The sequence below is a fragment of the Phyllostomus hastatus genome, unplaced genomic scaffold (assembly GCF_019186645.2).
Source record: "Phyllostomus hastatus isolate PE091 unplaced genomic scaffold, TTU_PhHast_1.1 phas_contig_17, whole genome shotgun sequence".
Lineage (NCBI taxonomy): Eukaryota > Metazoa > Chordata > Mammalia > Chiroptera > Phyllostomidae > Phyllostomus > Phyllostomus hastatus.
In genome coordinates, this window is record NW_025333664.1 from 32,788,156 (window position 1) to 32,804,995 (window position 16,840).

The 16,840-nt window shown below is 38.4% G+C and overlaps 1 protein-coding gene across 1 annotated transcript in view; it reads left to right on the top strand.

The window, feature by feature from the left end:
* Positions 1 to 16,840, top strand: part of SPTLC3 (serine palmitoyltransferase long chain base subunit 3) — a 152,669-nt gene that overhangs the window by 27,475 nt on the left and 108,354 nt on the right. Inside the window, exon 2 of the mRNA XM_045833316.1 lies at positions 6,986 to 7,168. Within this exon, the coding sequence (XP_045689272.1) occupies positions 6,986 to 7,168 (183 nt within the window). The remainder of the gene's footprint in view (positions 1 to 6,985; positions 7,169 to 16,840) is intronic.

A 16,840-nucleotide genomic window follows, 5' to 3' on the forward strand; every position in this document is an offset into this window, starting at 1 on the left:
AAGTGAAGATAATTCTAATTCTATTACAGCTATTCATCACCTACCCCTTAGCAATATTGTGTAAATAAATAAGATCATGGCCCCAAAAGCTTTGAGCACTGTTTTCACATGACACATTATAACTGATCAAGAAGATAGTAGGATGTAGTTATTCTCAGTGATATTAAACCATTGGTACATTGTTTTCTCTGATTTATCAGGGTAACTTACTGAAAGCTCTGTGATCCTATAGTGAGTCAGCCAGTTGCAAGTAAGATCAAAAGAATTCCAACATTGCAGGGTGGTGAGACAGCCACTTTGTTCCAAGGTTGAATTATGTTCAGTTGATTTTAGAGTCTCCACCCCAGCTGTCATCCCAGATAGGATCATAGCATCCTACAAATCTTTCTACCTTGCATTCCTCCAGCAGTTCTGATGAGGGGGCATCCCAATGAAAAGTACACATTTCTTCACTTCTATCTGAAAAAGATAGTCTGGCTGACCTGCCATAGAAAGACTATTTTGTTCCCGTGGGTTTTAAACAGCCCATCTCCAAGTAGGTAACATATGAGGTCTATCCAGAGGTCCATGAAAGACCCTGTTCTTCTTGTTTTATGCCACTAACAAGTGCTGATGTTGATGCTTTTTTTTCTAGAAAAGCCCTCACCTCCTTTCTTGACTTTTCTCAATCTTGGCACTTGCTATCTCTCCCTCCATGCCTCCCTCCCTATCTCTCATTCATTTATTGGCACTCTGCTAAGGGCTCTATGTAGACCTGTTCAAGCAATCCTGTCCTTTCTGTTAATCCTTCACTTCTCAATCTGGGTGTGTCCTGTGGAAGGCTGTGGCTCTCTTCATGGGCTGCTGTGACATATTAGCTAACTCTTCAGGTTGTAAAGAGATCCAACACAACTGGAAACCAACTTAAGCTATCAACATCTGAACTTGTTTACCAATGGGGGGAAAAAAGGGTTGGAGTAGCTAATATATAAAGAAGTGGTCCCATCAATATTTCAATGTTTATAATGTGTCTCTTTCTGCCTTCCGTGGTCACTAAAGCCTAAATCTTGTAATATACTTCTTTTTTTTTTTCATCATGCACTGCCTAACATGCAGAACAGCTTGATAAATCAAGAATTGAACCTTTGACTCAGTTCATTTTCTGGCGTAAACTTTCCCAGATACAAATTTGAATTGTGGTCTGCCCAGACATGTCCTGATACATGACTCCTTGGGAAGGTAAAAAGGTTCTCAGACTTCTTTCAAATGCTTCTAAGCAAAGATTAGAAGTAAAAGTATTTTAACACAGTTACTGTTAAAAGTATTTTAACACAGTTAACTTTAACACAGTTATTATGTATTCTGTAAGGTAATACTAGATGTCATAAGAAAAAGGCACCAAACAGAAGTTTATTTCTCACTTATATTGTCTAATTGTCAGTGATAGAGTGTTGAAGAGTGAGATGGTCAGGACTTGGCCTCACACAGTTATTCAGGGAACCAGACTAACAAAAAACTCGGCAATCCCTAATATGTGGCTCTAAGGTTACCTTGGCCATCGGCCTTCAGATGGCAACAGAGGAAAAAGAGAAAGAGATGGATCATGAGAAATACTTTTATGGGCCAGGCATGGTGTGGCACATTTTGCTTCCACCCCTTTCACATTGGTAGAACTCAGTCATGTGGCCACATTGGTCTGCCAGGATTTTGGGAAATGTGGTCCAGCTGAGAGAAAAGGAAAAGGAAAATGGGTTTGACGAACAGTCAGTCTTTGCCACACTGGACAATAGGGTTAAAATATTTGAAATATTTTAAAGGCCTGAGTGACAGATAATGAAAGCTATTGTTTTTGCAAGTGATCCTTTATTTTCTGTCCTGTTATCAAATGATTTGTCTTTTAAAAATATTATTGTAATACCATATGTAAATGTAATGATAGTGTTATACAGTGAGGACATCTAGCCTGGACTTTTTTAGAACTTAAAGACAGAGCTGGATCTTAAACAGTGGATGTTAAGCAGGGAAATAATATATTAATATGTATGTGGAGTAGAGAAGGAGAGATGAGTTAGCAAAATGAGTGAAAACTGAAGAAATTACGGAAGTGGCAGTATGAGTAAAGGTTTGAGGGGATAAAAATCAGGGTGTAAAAAATCAGGGTGTTAAATTGTTATAAAACAGACATGTGGTAAGCTACTGTTACTGAATGGACCCCTCTTCCTGGGGTCCCTCTGTATTAGGCTCACCTTGCATGTTCCCCTTAGAAATTGTGGCTCTCAATGCCAGAGTTTGGTGAAAAGGAAAGAAACTATTTATTCAAAAGTTATACACACTTAGAGTAATGACTTAATGTCTTTGTTAAAATCCCGAAGTCCCTTAAAACACCCACAAACACACACAGTCCTTCCTTCCCCTTTGCCCTGGCAGGCCAGCCTCAGAACTTGGCAATCAGAAGTTTCGTCCTCCAGAAGAAAAAACAGAAGTCTGCAGCTCACTTCTCCTGGTTCTTCTCAGTCATCCATGCTCGGCTGGCAGGCCTCCGACCATTCCCAGCACCATCAGCTGTGTGGCCATGATCTACAGCTCTGAATCCAAACCCACGGGTCACCTTCTCATTGGCCACCAGCAAGAGTCCTTTAACCCCTTTCCTTCCCGCAATGTCTCTCCTGCATTCTTCCAAACTGCTAAGAGCGAGTTCTGCATGGCTGCTACAATCTTGTTTTCCTGTTTCCTAAGCCACGTGGTTAAGGGAGCCCCACAATTGCAATGTTAAAACCACAAAACCACATGGTTGCCACACCTTGATTTAAACAGGGTTTAAATTCTGGCATGAATCTTTCTCTGCAGCCCCATTTCCAACTCCTCCCACAATCAGCTACACCTGCCAACATTCCCATTTTTCCAGCTTTTCTAGGCTGCCATAGTAAGTCCAGGCAGGCATAGCCCTGTGGTGTGGAGCAACCATCTCCAAGCTCTCACACAGGTGCTGTAACCAGGGGAAGTTGCCTCCCAGTTACATCAGAAGTCACTCCCATCTCCCTGGTTCAAAGCAAGGCCAGAGCTACTTACCAAATCTATGAAGCTAACTAGCTGTTATAGATATGTAAAATAACCATTTTTGCATATCAGGTATGAAGCTGACCAACTGTTAATGTGCAAAATAACTCTCAATGGCTCTGCTCCTTGTGTCCCATCCCCCAGTTCAGACTTGTAGGGGTGAGGATATCCTATATTTTATGATTTCTCAACACCCCAAATTCTGAACCCCATTACAAATCCCTCTTTAGGGGACCCTGGCTGTACCCTATTACAAAGTAAAAGCAGTTTGATATTGCTTAAGCAATAAATGGAAAACAGGAAATTGGAGGACTTCAGACAGCATTGTCTCCTATGCTAAAAAACTTAACTTTATGCTGAAAACCAACACTTCTGAATAGAGATTTGTCATGGATTAGATAAATGTATATAAAAGGTAATAAATACATTTGATACATGTGCTGGGTTTCCCAAAGTTAAGTGAATTTTCTCTTCAGTATTTTAGTAATAGTCAATAAACTGAGTCAATCAGCAAATACTTATTTAGCACCTACCATGTTTCCAATGAGGAGAGAGTGATGAGCAAGAAAGATATTTACCTTGGTTCTCACATTCTAGATTATGTACACTGTGAAGAATACCCAAAAGTTGCAGAGGTATGTATCCTTTCCATAACCCTGTTTGTTGATGAGCATCTCTAGGGAGCACTCTAGCAACTGAAGATTTGGGTAGTGGGGATGGAGTAAAGAGACCATCCAGAAGGTGGTTACAGTGGCCTAGGAGAAAGTCTGATGAGCATTGCCCCAGATGCTCTCAGTCTATCTTGGGGATCTTTCTATCTATGCATTCCTACTGCCCTTATCCTTCCAGCCCTCATACTTCCAGCCTTTGGTCAACTGACTTCTTATTCATGAAAGCTTCACACTGCTTCCAACCACTGTTAAATGCATCTTCCTCCCAGTACCCACAATACTGTAAATGTCTCTCTGGTACTATTTGTCAGCCTGTAGTCTATCTGTAAGAACACCCTGTCTTCTGGCAGAGCATTTGGAAACACAGACACTCAGTAAAGTTTGGTTTAGTGTTGAAATAGTAATAAAATAACAATAAAAATATTTTAGATAGGTATAATGCTTGAGCTTTAAGACAATGGGAAAAAATAAATTTTAATTGAAGTTTTCATGTATTAATATATCTCAGCAATCTGAACAATTTGAGTTGACTGATCATGAGATCTCATAGATAGGAGGTTTCCACCTGGAGTGTATCATGTAGAACATCATTTTCCAGGGTCTGCCTGTAAGTTAATATTAATTATACCAGGGGTGAAATCTCTGTTTCATAAAGCATTTCTAAATACATGACAAGGCTGTGGTTAAAATACTTATATTTTAAAATCCCCAGACAACTTTAAGATATTGATACTCTTCCAAATAAGGAAGAACTGTGTACTCTCATCATTCTTTTATCACTTCACTTTCATGAGCTTTGGCATTGCTTTATTTGTATAACTTCAACCATATCTAATGACAGTCCAAAGTATTTTAGAAGAGAAATAAATGGCAACTCAAACATTTTAGGGTAAAAGTGGAGAATTCTACTGAGGAAAGAGCTGCTTTACATTTTACCTACCTTTAAGAATAATAATTTGGTTGTTCATGTGCTTGTTGGCCATTTTTATATATTTGGACAAATATTTATTCAGATTCTTTGCTCATTTTTTAATTGAGTTTTTTGTCTTTTTATTATTGAGCTGCACGTGTTCATTGTGTATTCTGGATGCTAAACTCTTATCAGATATATGATTTGCAAACATTTTCTCCAGTACTGTGAGTTGTCTTTTCTCTTTCTTAATAATATCCTTTGAAGCACAAAAACTTCTAAACTGGGTGAAGTGCAACTTATCTGTTTTATCATTTGTGCTTTTGGTGTCGTATCTAAGAAGGTTTTGCCTAACTCAAGATCATGAATACTTACTTCTATATTTTCTTCTGAGAGTTTTACTGTTTTAGCTCTGACATTGAGGTCTATGATCTATTCTCAGTTCATTTTTGTGTATGTTGTGAAGGAGGAGTCCAGTTTTCTTGTGAGAGTTCCCACATACAATGGTCTTTCTCAGCCATCACCAACCACTCTTTCTTCTTCAACCTCCCATTTTTTCCTCTCTTCTCCTTGCTCTTTCCTAGTGGACCCTCATTCTCCCATTTCTTTCTATGTGTAAGATTGTCCAGGGCTCTATACATATTCTTTCTCTTCCTTTCCAAAATTTCTTTAAAAGCAGCATAATCCATTCTAACAGTTTCATCTATCATCCCTATTCAGATTCAATGAAGATCATTAACATTTCATGAGTTCTTACTCTATGGCAGGTGCCTTGCATATATTACTGGCTCCATTAATTTTCAAAACAACCTTTATTAGCTCCATGTTACACTTGAGGCATTCGAGGGCAGGGTCATATAATGAAAGTGCCTGGATTTGAACCCAGGCAGTCTCACTCCCATGCAAGCGCTCTCTACCTTTATGCTATATCTCCCATCAAGACTAGGCTCCAATTCCACACTTTTCAGGACTCCAGTTCTGATCACCTGATGTGATATGGTCCTTCCATCTGTGTGACTCTTATGACATTTACTTTTTATCCTATATTATGGTCATTTACATTCACTGTGCTCCCATACCCCCATATTTCATTATCCTATCATGTCCTCTAGATTCATCCATGTTGTTGCAAAAGGCAGGATTTCCTTTCTTTAATGGATAAATAATATTCTTGTGTGTTTGTGTATAACATTTTCTTTATTAAATCAGCCATCAGTGGGTACTTAGATTGTTTCTGTATCTTGTTTATTGTGAATAATGCTGCAATAAATATGGGAATGCAAATATTTCTTCAAGATACTTATTTAATGTTGTATGGATATATATTCAGAAATGGGGTTTTTATTTTTTAATTTTTTGAAGCAACTTACTGTTTTCCACAATGATTGTACCAATTTATATTCCCACCAATAGTTCACAAGGGTTTCCTTTTCTCCACACACTTGCTAACATTTGTTATTTCTTGTTTTTTTGTTTTTTATGATAGCCATCCTAACAGGCATGAGGTGATATCTCATTATTCACAATTGCATTATTCAAAGCAATTTCAATTTCTCTGATGATTAGTGATGTTTAAGTACCTTTGATGTACCTGTTGGCTATTTGTATGTCTTCTTTGGGAAAATGTCTATCTGTTCTGATCCTTTGACCATTTTTTTAATTGGGTTATTTAGTTTTTTAGTTGCATGAGTTTCTTATATATTTTGGATATTAACCCCTTATCAGGTATATGATTTGCAAATATTGTCTCTTATTCCTAGGTTGTTTTTAAATTTTGTTGATTGTTTTCTTTGCTGTGCAGAAGTTTTTAGTTTGATGTAATCCTACTTATTTATTTTTGCTTTTAAAGGCCAAGCCAATTGTCATATAGAGAATTCCATACTGTGGATTATCTGATTGTTTCTTCATGAAGCAATTTACCATGTTCCTCTATCCTGATATTACTTGTGAAATGGAAATTAGATATAAGAGCTTGACTAAATTCTGCCGAAATGTTTCATTGATATATTGAATATTACAATATAATAAGATCACAAAGTGTCTAATTGTTCCAACATTTGTTATGGAATTTGATCACCTGGTTAAGGTAGTAACCCCGGGTTTGTGATTATGTAGTAACCTGTGCATGATACTGTGTCATCTTATAAAAACCTGATTCCTCAGTAACTGCTCACTTATGGATTTAACATCTGATGAGAATTTTTACATTAATCAATTATTTCTTTAGAGGGTTGTAGAATAAAATATACACTTCTGATTTCCTTTTTGGTGATCTATTTCCAAATAGCTGAAAGTCCAAAATTTTAAGTATCATACTTTATTGTAATTGGTAGAGTGCTAACCTTTGATTTTCTTTTTGTGTTTTCAGCAAAATGGGAAGCCACATTTTTATAAGCCAATTGTTGAATCCTTTGAGGAAGCACCTCTTCACGTTATGGTTTTCACTTACATGGGATATGGAATTGGAACCCTCTTTGGCTATCTCAGAGACTTTTTGAGAAACTGGGGAATAGAAAAATGCAATGCAGCTGTAGAGCGAGAAGAACAAAAAGTATGTATACGCATCTCCCTGGATCTTTGTCAATGCTATTCTTCTCTAAACTATCCTCAGAAGCCGTGACACATGCACAGATCCTAAAAAGGGTGAGGAGCTCAGGAACAACTCAGGGTAAATGTTATTTATTTTCACCCCTAGACCCTACCCCCTATGTGTTCACAGACTTGTTTTTACAAATATTTATTGAGTGACCTACTATTTACCAGATACTGAACTAAGATTTTTTCCATCTATTACCATATTTAATTTATATAACAACCCATGAGATAGATGTTAAAATACCATTTTAGAGAATTTTTCAAATCATAATGTAAGAACAAGGCACATGGATGGGACTATATACTCTGGTCTTCTAGTTGTAGAGAAAAGTATGCCTAAATGAAGTGTGAAATTTTTATTTCATGTAGATCAGGGCTTCTCAACTTAGGTGCTATTGATATTTTGGATTGGATAATTTTTTGGTGTGGGAGGCTGCCCTGTGCATCATAGAATTTTTAATAGCATCCCTGGCCTCTACCCACTAGATGCCATTAGCTCTGTCCCACACACTTGTGGCAATTAAAAATGCCTCCAGACATTGCCAAATGTCTCATGGACTGCAAAATGACCTTTGTTTTAGAAGCACTGATCTAAATATTTTCAATAGTTAACCTATAAAAGTGTATATCATCTTCTTTTCACATAGAGCTAACAGAATTAACCTGAAAAATATTCAGAGATAGGCAAAGAGCCTGCATTTTGTTAACATGATTCTCAAACTGGTTCAAATGATTTATGATGCTAGGAATCTTTTTTGCCTAAAATTTGATTTGGAATACTGTAAGTGTGGGCATAGATTATTCGACATGAACACATCTAAGCAAAGCTAAGTGAGACACGAATTTCAATGCAATGAGAGAACCTCAAATCCTATAACTTAGGAACAGTACCTATGATAAGATAAACACTCATTATAATAATACTTCCATGAACAAATCATGTGGGGCATTTTTTTGGAATTGCCTTGTCAAATGTATCAACTTCAGAAGAAAATTGGGCCCAGGTTCATTATTACGATTACTTCTACCTTTAGCGAGTATATGAGCACATGCTCCATACCAGGTAATGGGTGCTAACAAACATTAAAGACAGGTCCTGCCATCAGAGTATTTGAAGTCTGGTGTGCAAAAACAGACTCGTGAGCAAAACATTTGACAAAAAGTGATGATGGGGAGGAGTGTGATATGGGAAGCAGAAATCTGGGTTCTATGATTCTCCTAGGAAGTCAGGAAGGCATGATATTGGAGCTTGAATGGTTAGCAGGAATTTGCCTAGTGAGCAAGAGTACAAAGAATGACATTCTCAGAAAAGGGCGTTGCTCATGCCAAGGTATTTATTAACTCATCAATCAAGTCAGATTCTCTTTCAGCATGCATTTTGTGCCAGATATAGTTCTGCAATTAGGGATACAAGAATAACAAAGGCAGATATGATTTTTACCCTCAGAGAGCTAACCATAAAAAAGCAATTGCAATGGAAGTTCATAAGAGTTACCACAGAGGTAGTAAGAGGATGTCAAGAGAGCTAAAAATGAGAAATATCTAAACCAAACTTGGTGGTCATTGAAGGCTTTTGGGAGGAAGTAAAAGTTAAATTGAGATTGGAAGACTGAAGAATAAGTAGTAAAGCAAAGGAGAAGGCAAACTGGGACTGATGGAGCCTTCAGGGAGAGGAAGCATGGTGCAAAATGGTCCAGAGGTAAGAGAAAACATTGTACATTAAAAGAACTAAGATATTCCAATGACTGAAGTGTTGTGAGAGTGGCAGCGTATGGGGAGAAGATTGTTTGAGAGGCAAGTAGGGGCCAGACCATAATGAGTTTATATAAGCCATGGATATTTGGTATAAGAACAATGGTGAGGCATTGAAGGGTTTCAGGCAGAGGAATGTAGATTTGAAGATTATAAAGATCATGTTCACTATCCTATGAAAAAGGGATTACAGAAAGATAACACAGAGACCAAAGAAACCGGTTAAAAGGCTGATGCAGAAATCCAGGTTAAAAAATATTCTAGATGAGTACTTGGGCTGAGATTGTGTTAGCAATAATTGTCATGGTGATAACAGACAGGACCAAGAGATATTTAAGAAGACAGAGATGAATGATGTGAATTGAGAAATTACAGATTGAAGACCACAGCTAGGCTTATGACTTGTACAACTGAGTAGAAAGAAAGTGGTGCAATTCATTGAAATGGGAAATAGAGGAGGACAATCCAGTTGGAGGGGCAGAGTGAATGGTCAATTCTTTTTTTGACAAGTTGAGTTTGAAGAATTGGCAGCTAGATACAGAGGTCCAAACCTCAGGAGAAAAGTCTCAGATGGATATTCGGGCATTTTCAGTATATCTTGGGCATATCAACATTAATCAGACCCACAGATATAGATGAGACCTCCCAAGGAAAGTTTATAGAGACAAAAAAAAGAGGAATGGGGAGAAGAGAACAAGTAACTTCAGAGAATTTAATAGATGTTAGAGATGGAATTCCAATTGAAGACTAGAAGCAAAGTAACAATAGAAAAACCTTATAATGGTTTAGGAAAGAAATAATTTGTGCTTGAACTGGGGAAGAAGTAGATGGAATGAAAAAAAAGGAACCAACTATAGAGATATTTGGGAGATGAAATCAGCAAGTCTTGAAATAAGTACAGAAAATAATATAGTGGGAAGAATGCCAAATTTCTACTTTGGTCAGACTTGAGGACAGTAGTGGCATATCCATCAGAATGAAATGGTCTTATTTTGACAAAAAGATGGTCAGAGACAGTTTTGAGAATATAAATATTTTCTAATGGTAAAGGAGATTGAAGCAGTTAAATCAAATGGGAAAAAGTCCAGCAGGCTCCCAGAGAATTATGCAGGTTTCCCAGGTCCCAGCAGAGTTGATAATGAAACTGGGAAATTGGGATTCTGAGGACGGAAGATGGTGGCTTTACTCTAGGCAGTGGTTTTCTCGGCTTCTGTGAAGAGGGGGGAAACTCGTGGATCGGTGGAGAAACAGAGCAAGTGGGCTAGGTTACTGAATCACTTTTGAAAGCAGGACATCAAAAATTATTGCACTCACTGGAAAACCAGACGGTAAGGAGTCTGCTACAGGACAAAAGGGGCCCAGGGATCAGCGCGGGGTCTAGGGGTGTGCAGACCCCAGGCCCGCCCCGGTGCTCCGGGGTCTGCCCCAGGGCTCCCGGGAGAGGGAAGTCGCTGCTCCCTCCCTTCCCCGAATACAGGGCGTGAGCAACTCCAGGGGAGAACGGGTTGCTAGAAGGAACAGATTGGCCAGTTGGACTGAGAAAAAATCGCGCAGGGAATATGAACACCTGCCCAGAGACCGGGGAGAAGTGAGAGCCTCTAGCTGACAAGACCAGGGGCAGCCTGGAAAAGTGCCCGCACCCCTAGCCTGGTGGAAGTGCAGATCGGTGGAGAGTACAAGCCGGGCCGTGCTCGGCTTGCAACCCATAGGTAGGCAGGAATCACGCGCTGCGATCCCAGGAGGGACGTGGTGCTGGGTGCGTTCCTACAGTAGTGGCTCAGAAATTTCCAGCTAGCCCGACCGGGGGGAGCTGGGAAAGGCGCCAACACTCGGTCAGAGTGCGATTTGGCAGGGAACACGGAGCTGGAAACGGCTGGGCTCGCGCACCGTTGGGAAGACTGACTCTCGCATGCCAGTGTGTTGGGGAGTGCCCAGGGTACCTGACAGACTTGCTGAGATCTGGCTGGGAGAGAGAGAAGCATTTCAAAGGCCCCTCAGCAAGCTGAAGCCAGCAAGATCAGAAAAACTGGTCTGGCCAGTTAGAAACCAACAAGAGGTTTGTTTGTTTGTTTGTTTGTTTGTTTGTTTGTTTGTTTTGGCTTTGTTTGGTTTCTCTGGCTGTTGTTGGTTGATTGATTTTATCTTGTGTTTTATGTGACTTTTTTTCAATTCTCATTATTTTTATCTCGCAATCCCTTATGTTTCTCTTCCATTCAACCTAATATTATTCTTTCCACTCCAAATTTATCTCTCCTGCACTACATCTTCTGCTTTTCTTTCCTTTTTTTTTAATCTTGCAAGTTACTGTAAATTTGTATTATCTTTTTCTCACTTTTCCGACATTTTTTATTTTAATAATATTTTGGTATTCTTTTTCTTTCTGTATAATCTTCTTTGCTTGGCTGGTTATACTGTCATTTGATAGGTTCCCCCTGGTATCTCAGTCACAAGGTGTTGATAAGTTACTATCCTTCATCTGTGTTCTATTAATACACCTCTCAAGGTTCTATACTCTTTATTCTTGTTATCTAGACCTCATCGATTCTGCCACAAGACTGTCACTTTACTATTACTGCTAGTAAGACCTAGTCTATACAATTGTAAATGCTTCTCAATACCCCTACCTGATCTCAGCCCACTTTGCAATTTTCTGAACTATACTATTGTGGGGGTTGTCTCTATTCTTTTACTCACTACCCCTATATACCAATCTTTAGTCCAACCCTATCTTAGAAGCTGACCTCCCACAGCCTCACAGCTTTCTAGATCCAACTAACAATCCTCTCAGCCCCAATAAGAGTCTTACCTTCTTTCCATCCTTTCAAAATGTGGATAGTGGGGTGGAGGATCACGGTTAACACTATAAGGAGCCAAAGGATAACCCATCCCTTCTCTACTGGCTGCTAAAGTAAATATCATAGTATACTGTCTTGCTGTCTTAAACCATTTTGCCTTACTCCTCCAACTGATCACAAAAAAGAGTAGGGGGAAGCTGTGAACACCAGGATACACGAAGGAGATTGCACAACTGAAACGCACAAATATTCTACCACAGAAGTTCACACCATAATTACAGGGAGTCAGGACAGTTCAAATTAACAAACAAGAAGAAAAAAGAAGAAACCCACGAACAATGAGAAAACAAAGAAACAACCCCCAATTGAAGGGAAACGAGGAAGCCTCAGGAAAAATGCTAAATGAAACAGCGGCAACTCAACTATCAGATGGTGAGTTCAAAACAATGATTACCAGGAAGTTCAATGAACTCACAATGAGATTTCAGAAATTAGAGGGGAACTACATCAATCTCACTGCAAACTATATAAACATGAAAAAGGAAATAGAAACTCTCAACAAAGGTCAAGAGGAAATGAAGAATACAATTTCTGAACTGAAGAACACAGTAGAAGGAATGAAAAGCAGGATTGATGAAGCAGAAGATCGGATTAGCGATCTGCAGGACAAAGTAGAAAACAACATTCAGAAACAGCAAGAAAAGGAAAAGAAGCTCAGAAAGAATGAAGAGGGATTAAGAGAAATGCAAGACAATATAAAATGTAATAATATCCGTATAATATAATAGGGATACCAGAAGGAGAAAAAGAAGAGCAAGGGATCGACAACCTAGTTGAACAAGTAATGAAGGAGAACTTCCCCAATTTGATGAGAGAAAAAGTCACACAAATCCGGGAAACACAGAGAGTCCCAATCAAGAGGAACCCAAAGAGACCCACCCCAAGGCACATCATAATTAAAATGACAAAATTTCAAGACAGAGAGAATCTTAAAGGCAGCAAGGGAGAAAAAGGAAGTAACATACAAGGGAGCCCCAATAAGGCTAACAGCTGACTTCTCAATGAAAACACTTCAAGCCAGAAGAGAATGGCAAGAAATACTCCAGGTAATGAGAACCAGAGGTCTGCAACCAAGGCTACTATATCCAGCAAGGCTCTCAATCAGATAGAAGGCCAAATAAGAAGCTTCCCAGACAAAAGAAGTCTAAAAGAATACACCTCGACCAAACCAGCTCTGCAAGAGATTCTAAAAGGACTGCTTTAAGGAGGAGAGAAGAAAAAGAGAGAGAGAGAGAGAGAGAGAGAGAGAGAGAACACACGTATATAAAAGACAATGAATAAGTACCTATCAGTAATAACCTTAAATGTAAATGGATTAAATGCTCCAATCAAAAGACATAGAATAGCTGATTGGATAAGAAAAAATGACCCACATATCTGCTGTCTACAAGAGACCCACCTCAGGATAAAAGACCTACACAGGCTGAAAGTGAAGGGCTGGAAACAAATCTTCCAAGCAAATGGACAGGGGAAAAAAAGCCAGGGGTAGCAATACTCATATCAGACAAAATAGACTTCCAAAAAAGGTCCATAAAGAGAGACCCAGAAGGTCACTTCATAATACTCAAGGGAAGAATCCATCAAGAAGACATAAATATTGTAAATATATATGCACCCAACATAGGAGCACCGAAATACATAAAGAAAATCTTAGAGGACTTCAAGAAAGATATGGACAGCAACGCAATTACAGTGGGAGATTTTAACACCCCACTATCAAAAATGGACAGATCTTCTAAACAAAATATCAACAAAGATATTGTGGCATTGAACAATACCCTTGATGAAATGGACTTTACTGATATATACCGAGCCCTCCATCCAAAAGAAGCTAAATATACATTCTTTTCAAATGTACACGGAACATTCTCAAAGACAGACCACATGATAGGACACAAAACAAGCCTCAAGAATTTCAAGAAAATTGAAATCATACCAAGCATTTTCTCTGACCACAAGGGACTGAAGCTAGAAACCAACCCAAAGGAAAAAACCCAAAAACACTCAAAATCATGGAGATTAAATAGCATGCTATTAAACAAGGAATGGGTCAAGAATGATATTAGGGAAGAAATCAAAAGGTTTCTGGAAACAAATGAAAACGAACTCACAACAACCCAAAACTTATGGGATACAGTCAAGGCAGTCCTGAGAGGGAAGTTCATAGCAATACAGAACCACCTAAAAAGGTTAGAAACATTCCAAACAAACAACCTAACCCTACATCTACAAGAACTCGAGGAACAACAACAAAGGCAGCCCAGAGCAAGCAAAAGGAAGGAAATAACCAAGATCAGAGCAGAATTAAATGACATACAGACTAAAAGCACAATTCTAAGGATCAATGAATCCAAGAGCTGGTTCTTTGAAAAGATAAACAAAATCAACAAGCCTTTAAGCAAGTTCATCAAGAAAAAAAGAGAGAAGACACAAATAAACACAATCAGAAATGAAAGAGGAGAGATTACAACAGATACCACAGAAATACAAAGGATTGTAAGAAATTACTACAAAGAGCTGTATGCCAAGAAATTTGAAAACCTAGGTGAAATGGACAAATTTCTAGAAAAATAGAATCTTCCAAAACTCAATGAAAAAGAAGCAGAAAGCCTGAACAGACCAATAACAACAAAAGAAATTGAAGCAGTAATCAAAAAATTCCCAACACACAAAAGCCCTGGACCAGATGGTTTCACAGGAGAATTCTAAAAAGCATTTAAGGAAGAGTTAACCCCTATCCTTCACAGACTATTCCAAAAAGTCCAAAAAGATGGGAGTCTCCCAAACTCTTTTTATGAGGCCAACATCATCCTAATTCCAAAACCAAATAAAGACACAACAAAGAAAGAAAACTTCAGGCCAATATCACTGATGAACATTGACGCTAAAATCCTCAACAAAATACTGGCAAACCGCATCCAACAATACATTAAAAAGATTATACACCATGACCAAGTGGGATTCATTCCAGGGATGCAAGGATGGGTTCAATATTCACAAAGTCAGTAAATGTAATACATCACATAAACAAAAGCAAAGACAAAAAACCACATGATCATATCAATTGATGCAGAAAAAGCATTTGATAAGGTACAGCACCCATTCATGATAAAAATACTCGGCAAAGTGGGAATAGAGGAAGCATTCCTCAACATAATAAAGGCCATATATGAGAGACCTTCAGCCAACATCATTCTCAATGGGCAAAAATTAAAACCTTTTCCATTAAGATCAGGAACAAGACAAGGCTGTCCACTTTCACCACTTCTATTCAATATAGTACTGGAAGTTTTAGCCACAGCAATCAGACAAGAAAAAGAAATAAAAGGTATTCAAATCAGAACGGAGGAAACAAAACTGTCACTGTTTGCAGATGACATGATAGTATACATAGAAAATCCTATAGACTCTACCCAAAAACTGCTTGACCTAATAAATGAATTTGGCAAAACAGCGGGATACAAAGTCAATATCCAGAAATCAAATGCATTTCTGTACACCAACAATGAAACAGCAGAAGCAGAGATCAAGGAAAAAATCCCATTTGAAATAGCAAAAAGAAAAAATAAAATATCTAGGAATAAACCTAACGAAAGAGGTAAAAGACCTGTATTCAGAAAACTACACAACACTGAAGAAAGAAATCAAGGAAGACACAAACAAATGGAAACATATACTGTTTTCATGGATTGGAAGAATCAATATCATCAAAATGTCCATACTACCCAAAGCAATTTACACATTCAATGCAATACCTATTAAAGTACCAATGGCTTATTTCACAGACATAGAACAAACACTTTAAAAATTTATATGGAATTATAAATGACCCCGAATAGCAGCTGCAATTTTTAGAAAGAAGAGTAAAGTAGGAGGGATCACAATACCCGACACTAAACTATACTACAAGGCCACTGTAATCAAAACAGCCTGGTACTGGCATAAAAACAGGCACATAGACCAATGGAACAGAACAGAGAGCCCAGAAATAAGCCCAAGTCTCTATGGTCAATTAATATTTGACAAAGGAGGCAGCAACATAAAATGGAATAAAAATAGCCTCTTCAACCAATGGTGTTGGGAGAACTGGACAGCCACGTGCAAAAAAAATGAAACTTGAGCACCAACTTACACCATATACAAAAATAAATTCAAGGTGGATAAAAGACTTAAATATAAAACATGACACCATTAAAGTCCTAGAGGAGAACATAGGTAGGAAAATCTAAATATTTCACGAAGAAACTTTTTTACTGACATGTCCCCTAGAGCAAGGGACATAAAGGAAAGAATAAACAGATGGGACCTCATCAAAATTAAAAGCTTCTGCACAGCTAAAGAAAACAGTATCAAAATTAAAAGAGAACCAACTGTATGGGAAAACATATTTGCCAATGATACCTCGGACAAGGGTTTAATCTCCAAAATATATAAAAAACTTACAAGACTGCACTCTAAGAAGACAAGGAATCCAATTAAAAAGTGGGCAAAGGACACTTCTCCAAGGAGGACATACAGAAAATCCAAAGACACATGAAACGATGTTCAATATCGCTAGCTATCAGAGAGATGCAAATTAAAACCACAGTGAGATACCACTTCACACCAGACAGAATGGCCATCATAAACAAAGCAACAAACAGCAAGTGTTGGAGAGGTTGTGGAGAAAAGGGGACCCTAGCGCACTGCTGGTGGGACTGCAGACTGGTACAACCACTATGGGAAGCAGTATGGAACTTCCTCAGAAAACTAAAAATGGATCTGCCTTTTGACCCTGCAATTCCACTGCTGGGACTCTATCCTAAGAATACCAAAACACCAATTCAGAAGAACCTATGCATCCCAATGTTCATAGCAGCACAATTTACAATAGCTAGATGCTGGAAGCAACCAAGATGCCCATCAGTAAATGAATGGATCAAAAACCTACGGTATGTTTACACAATGGAATTCTATGCAGCAGAAAGAAAGAAGGAGCTCCTACCCTTTGCAACAGCGTGGATGGAGCTGGAAAACATTAT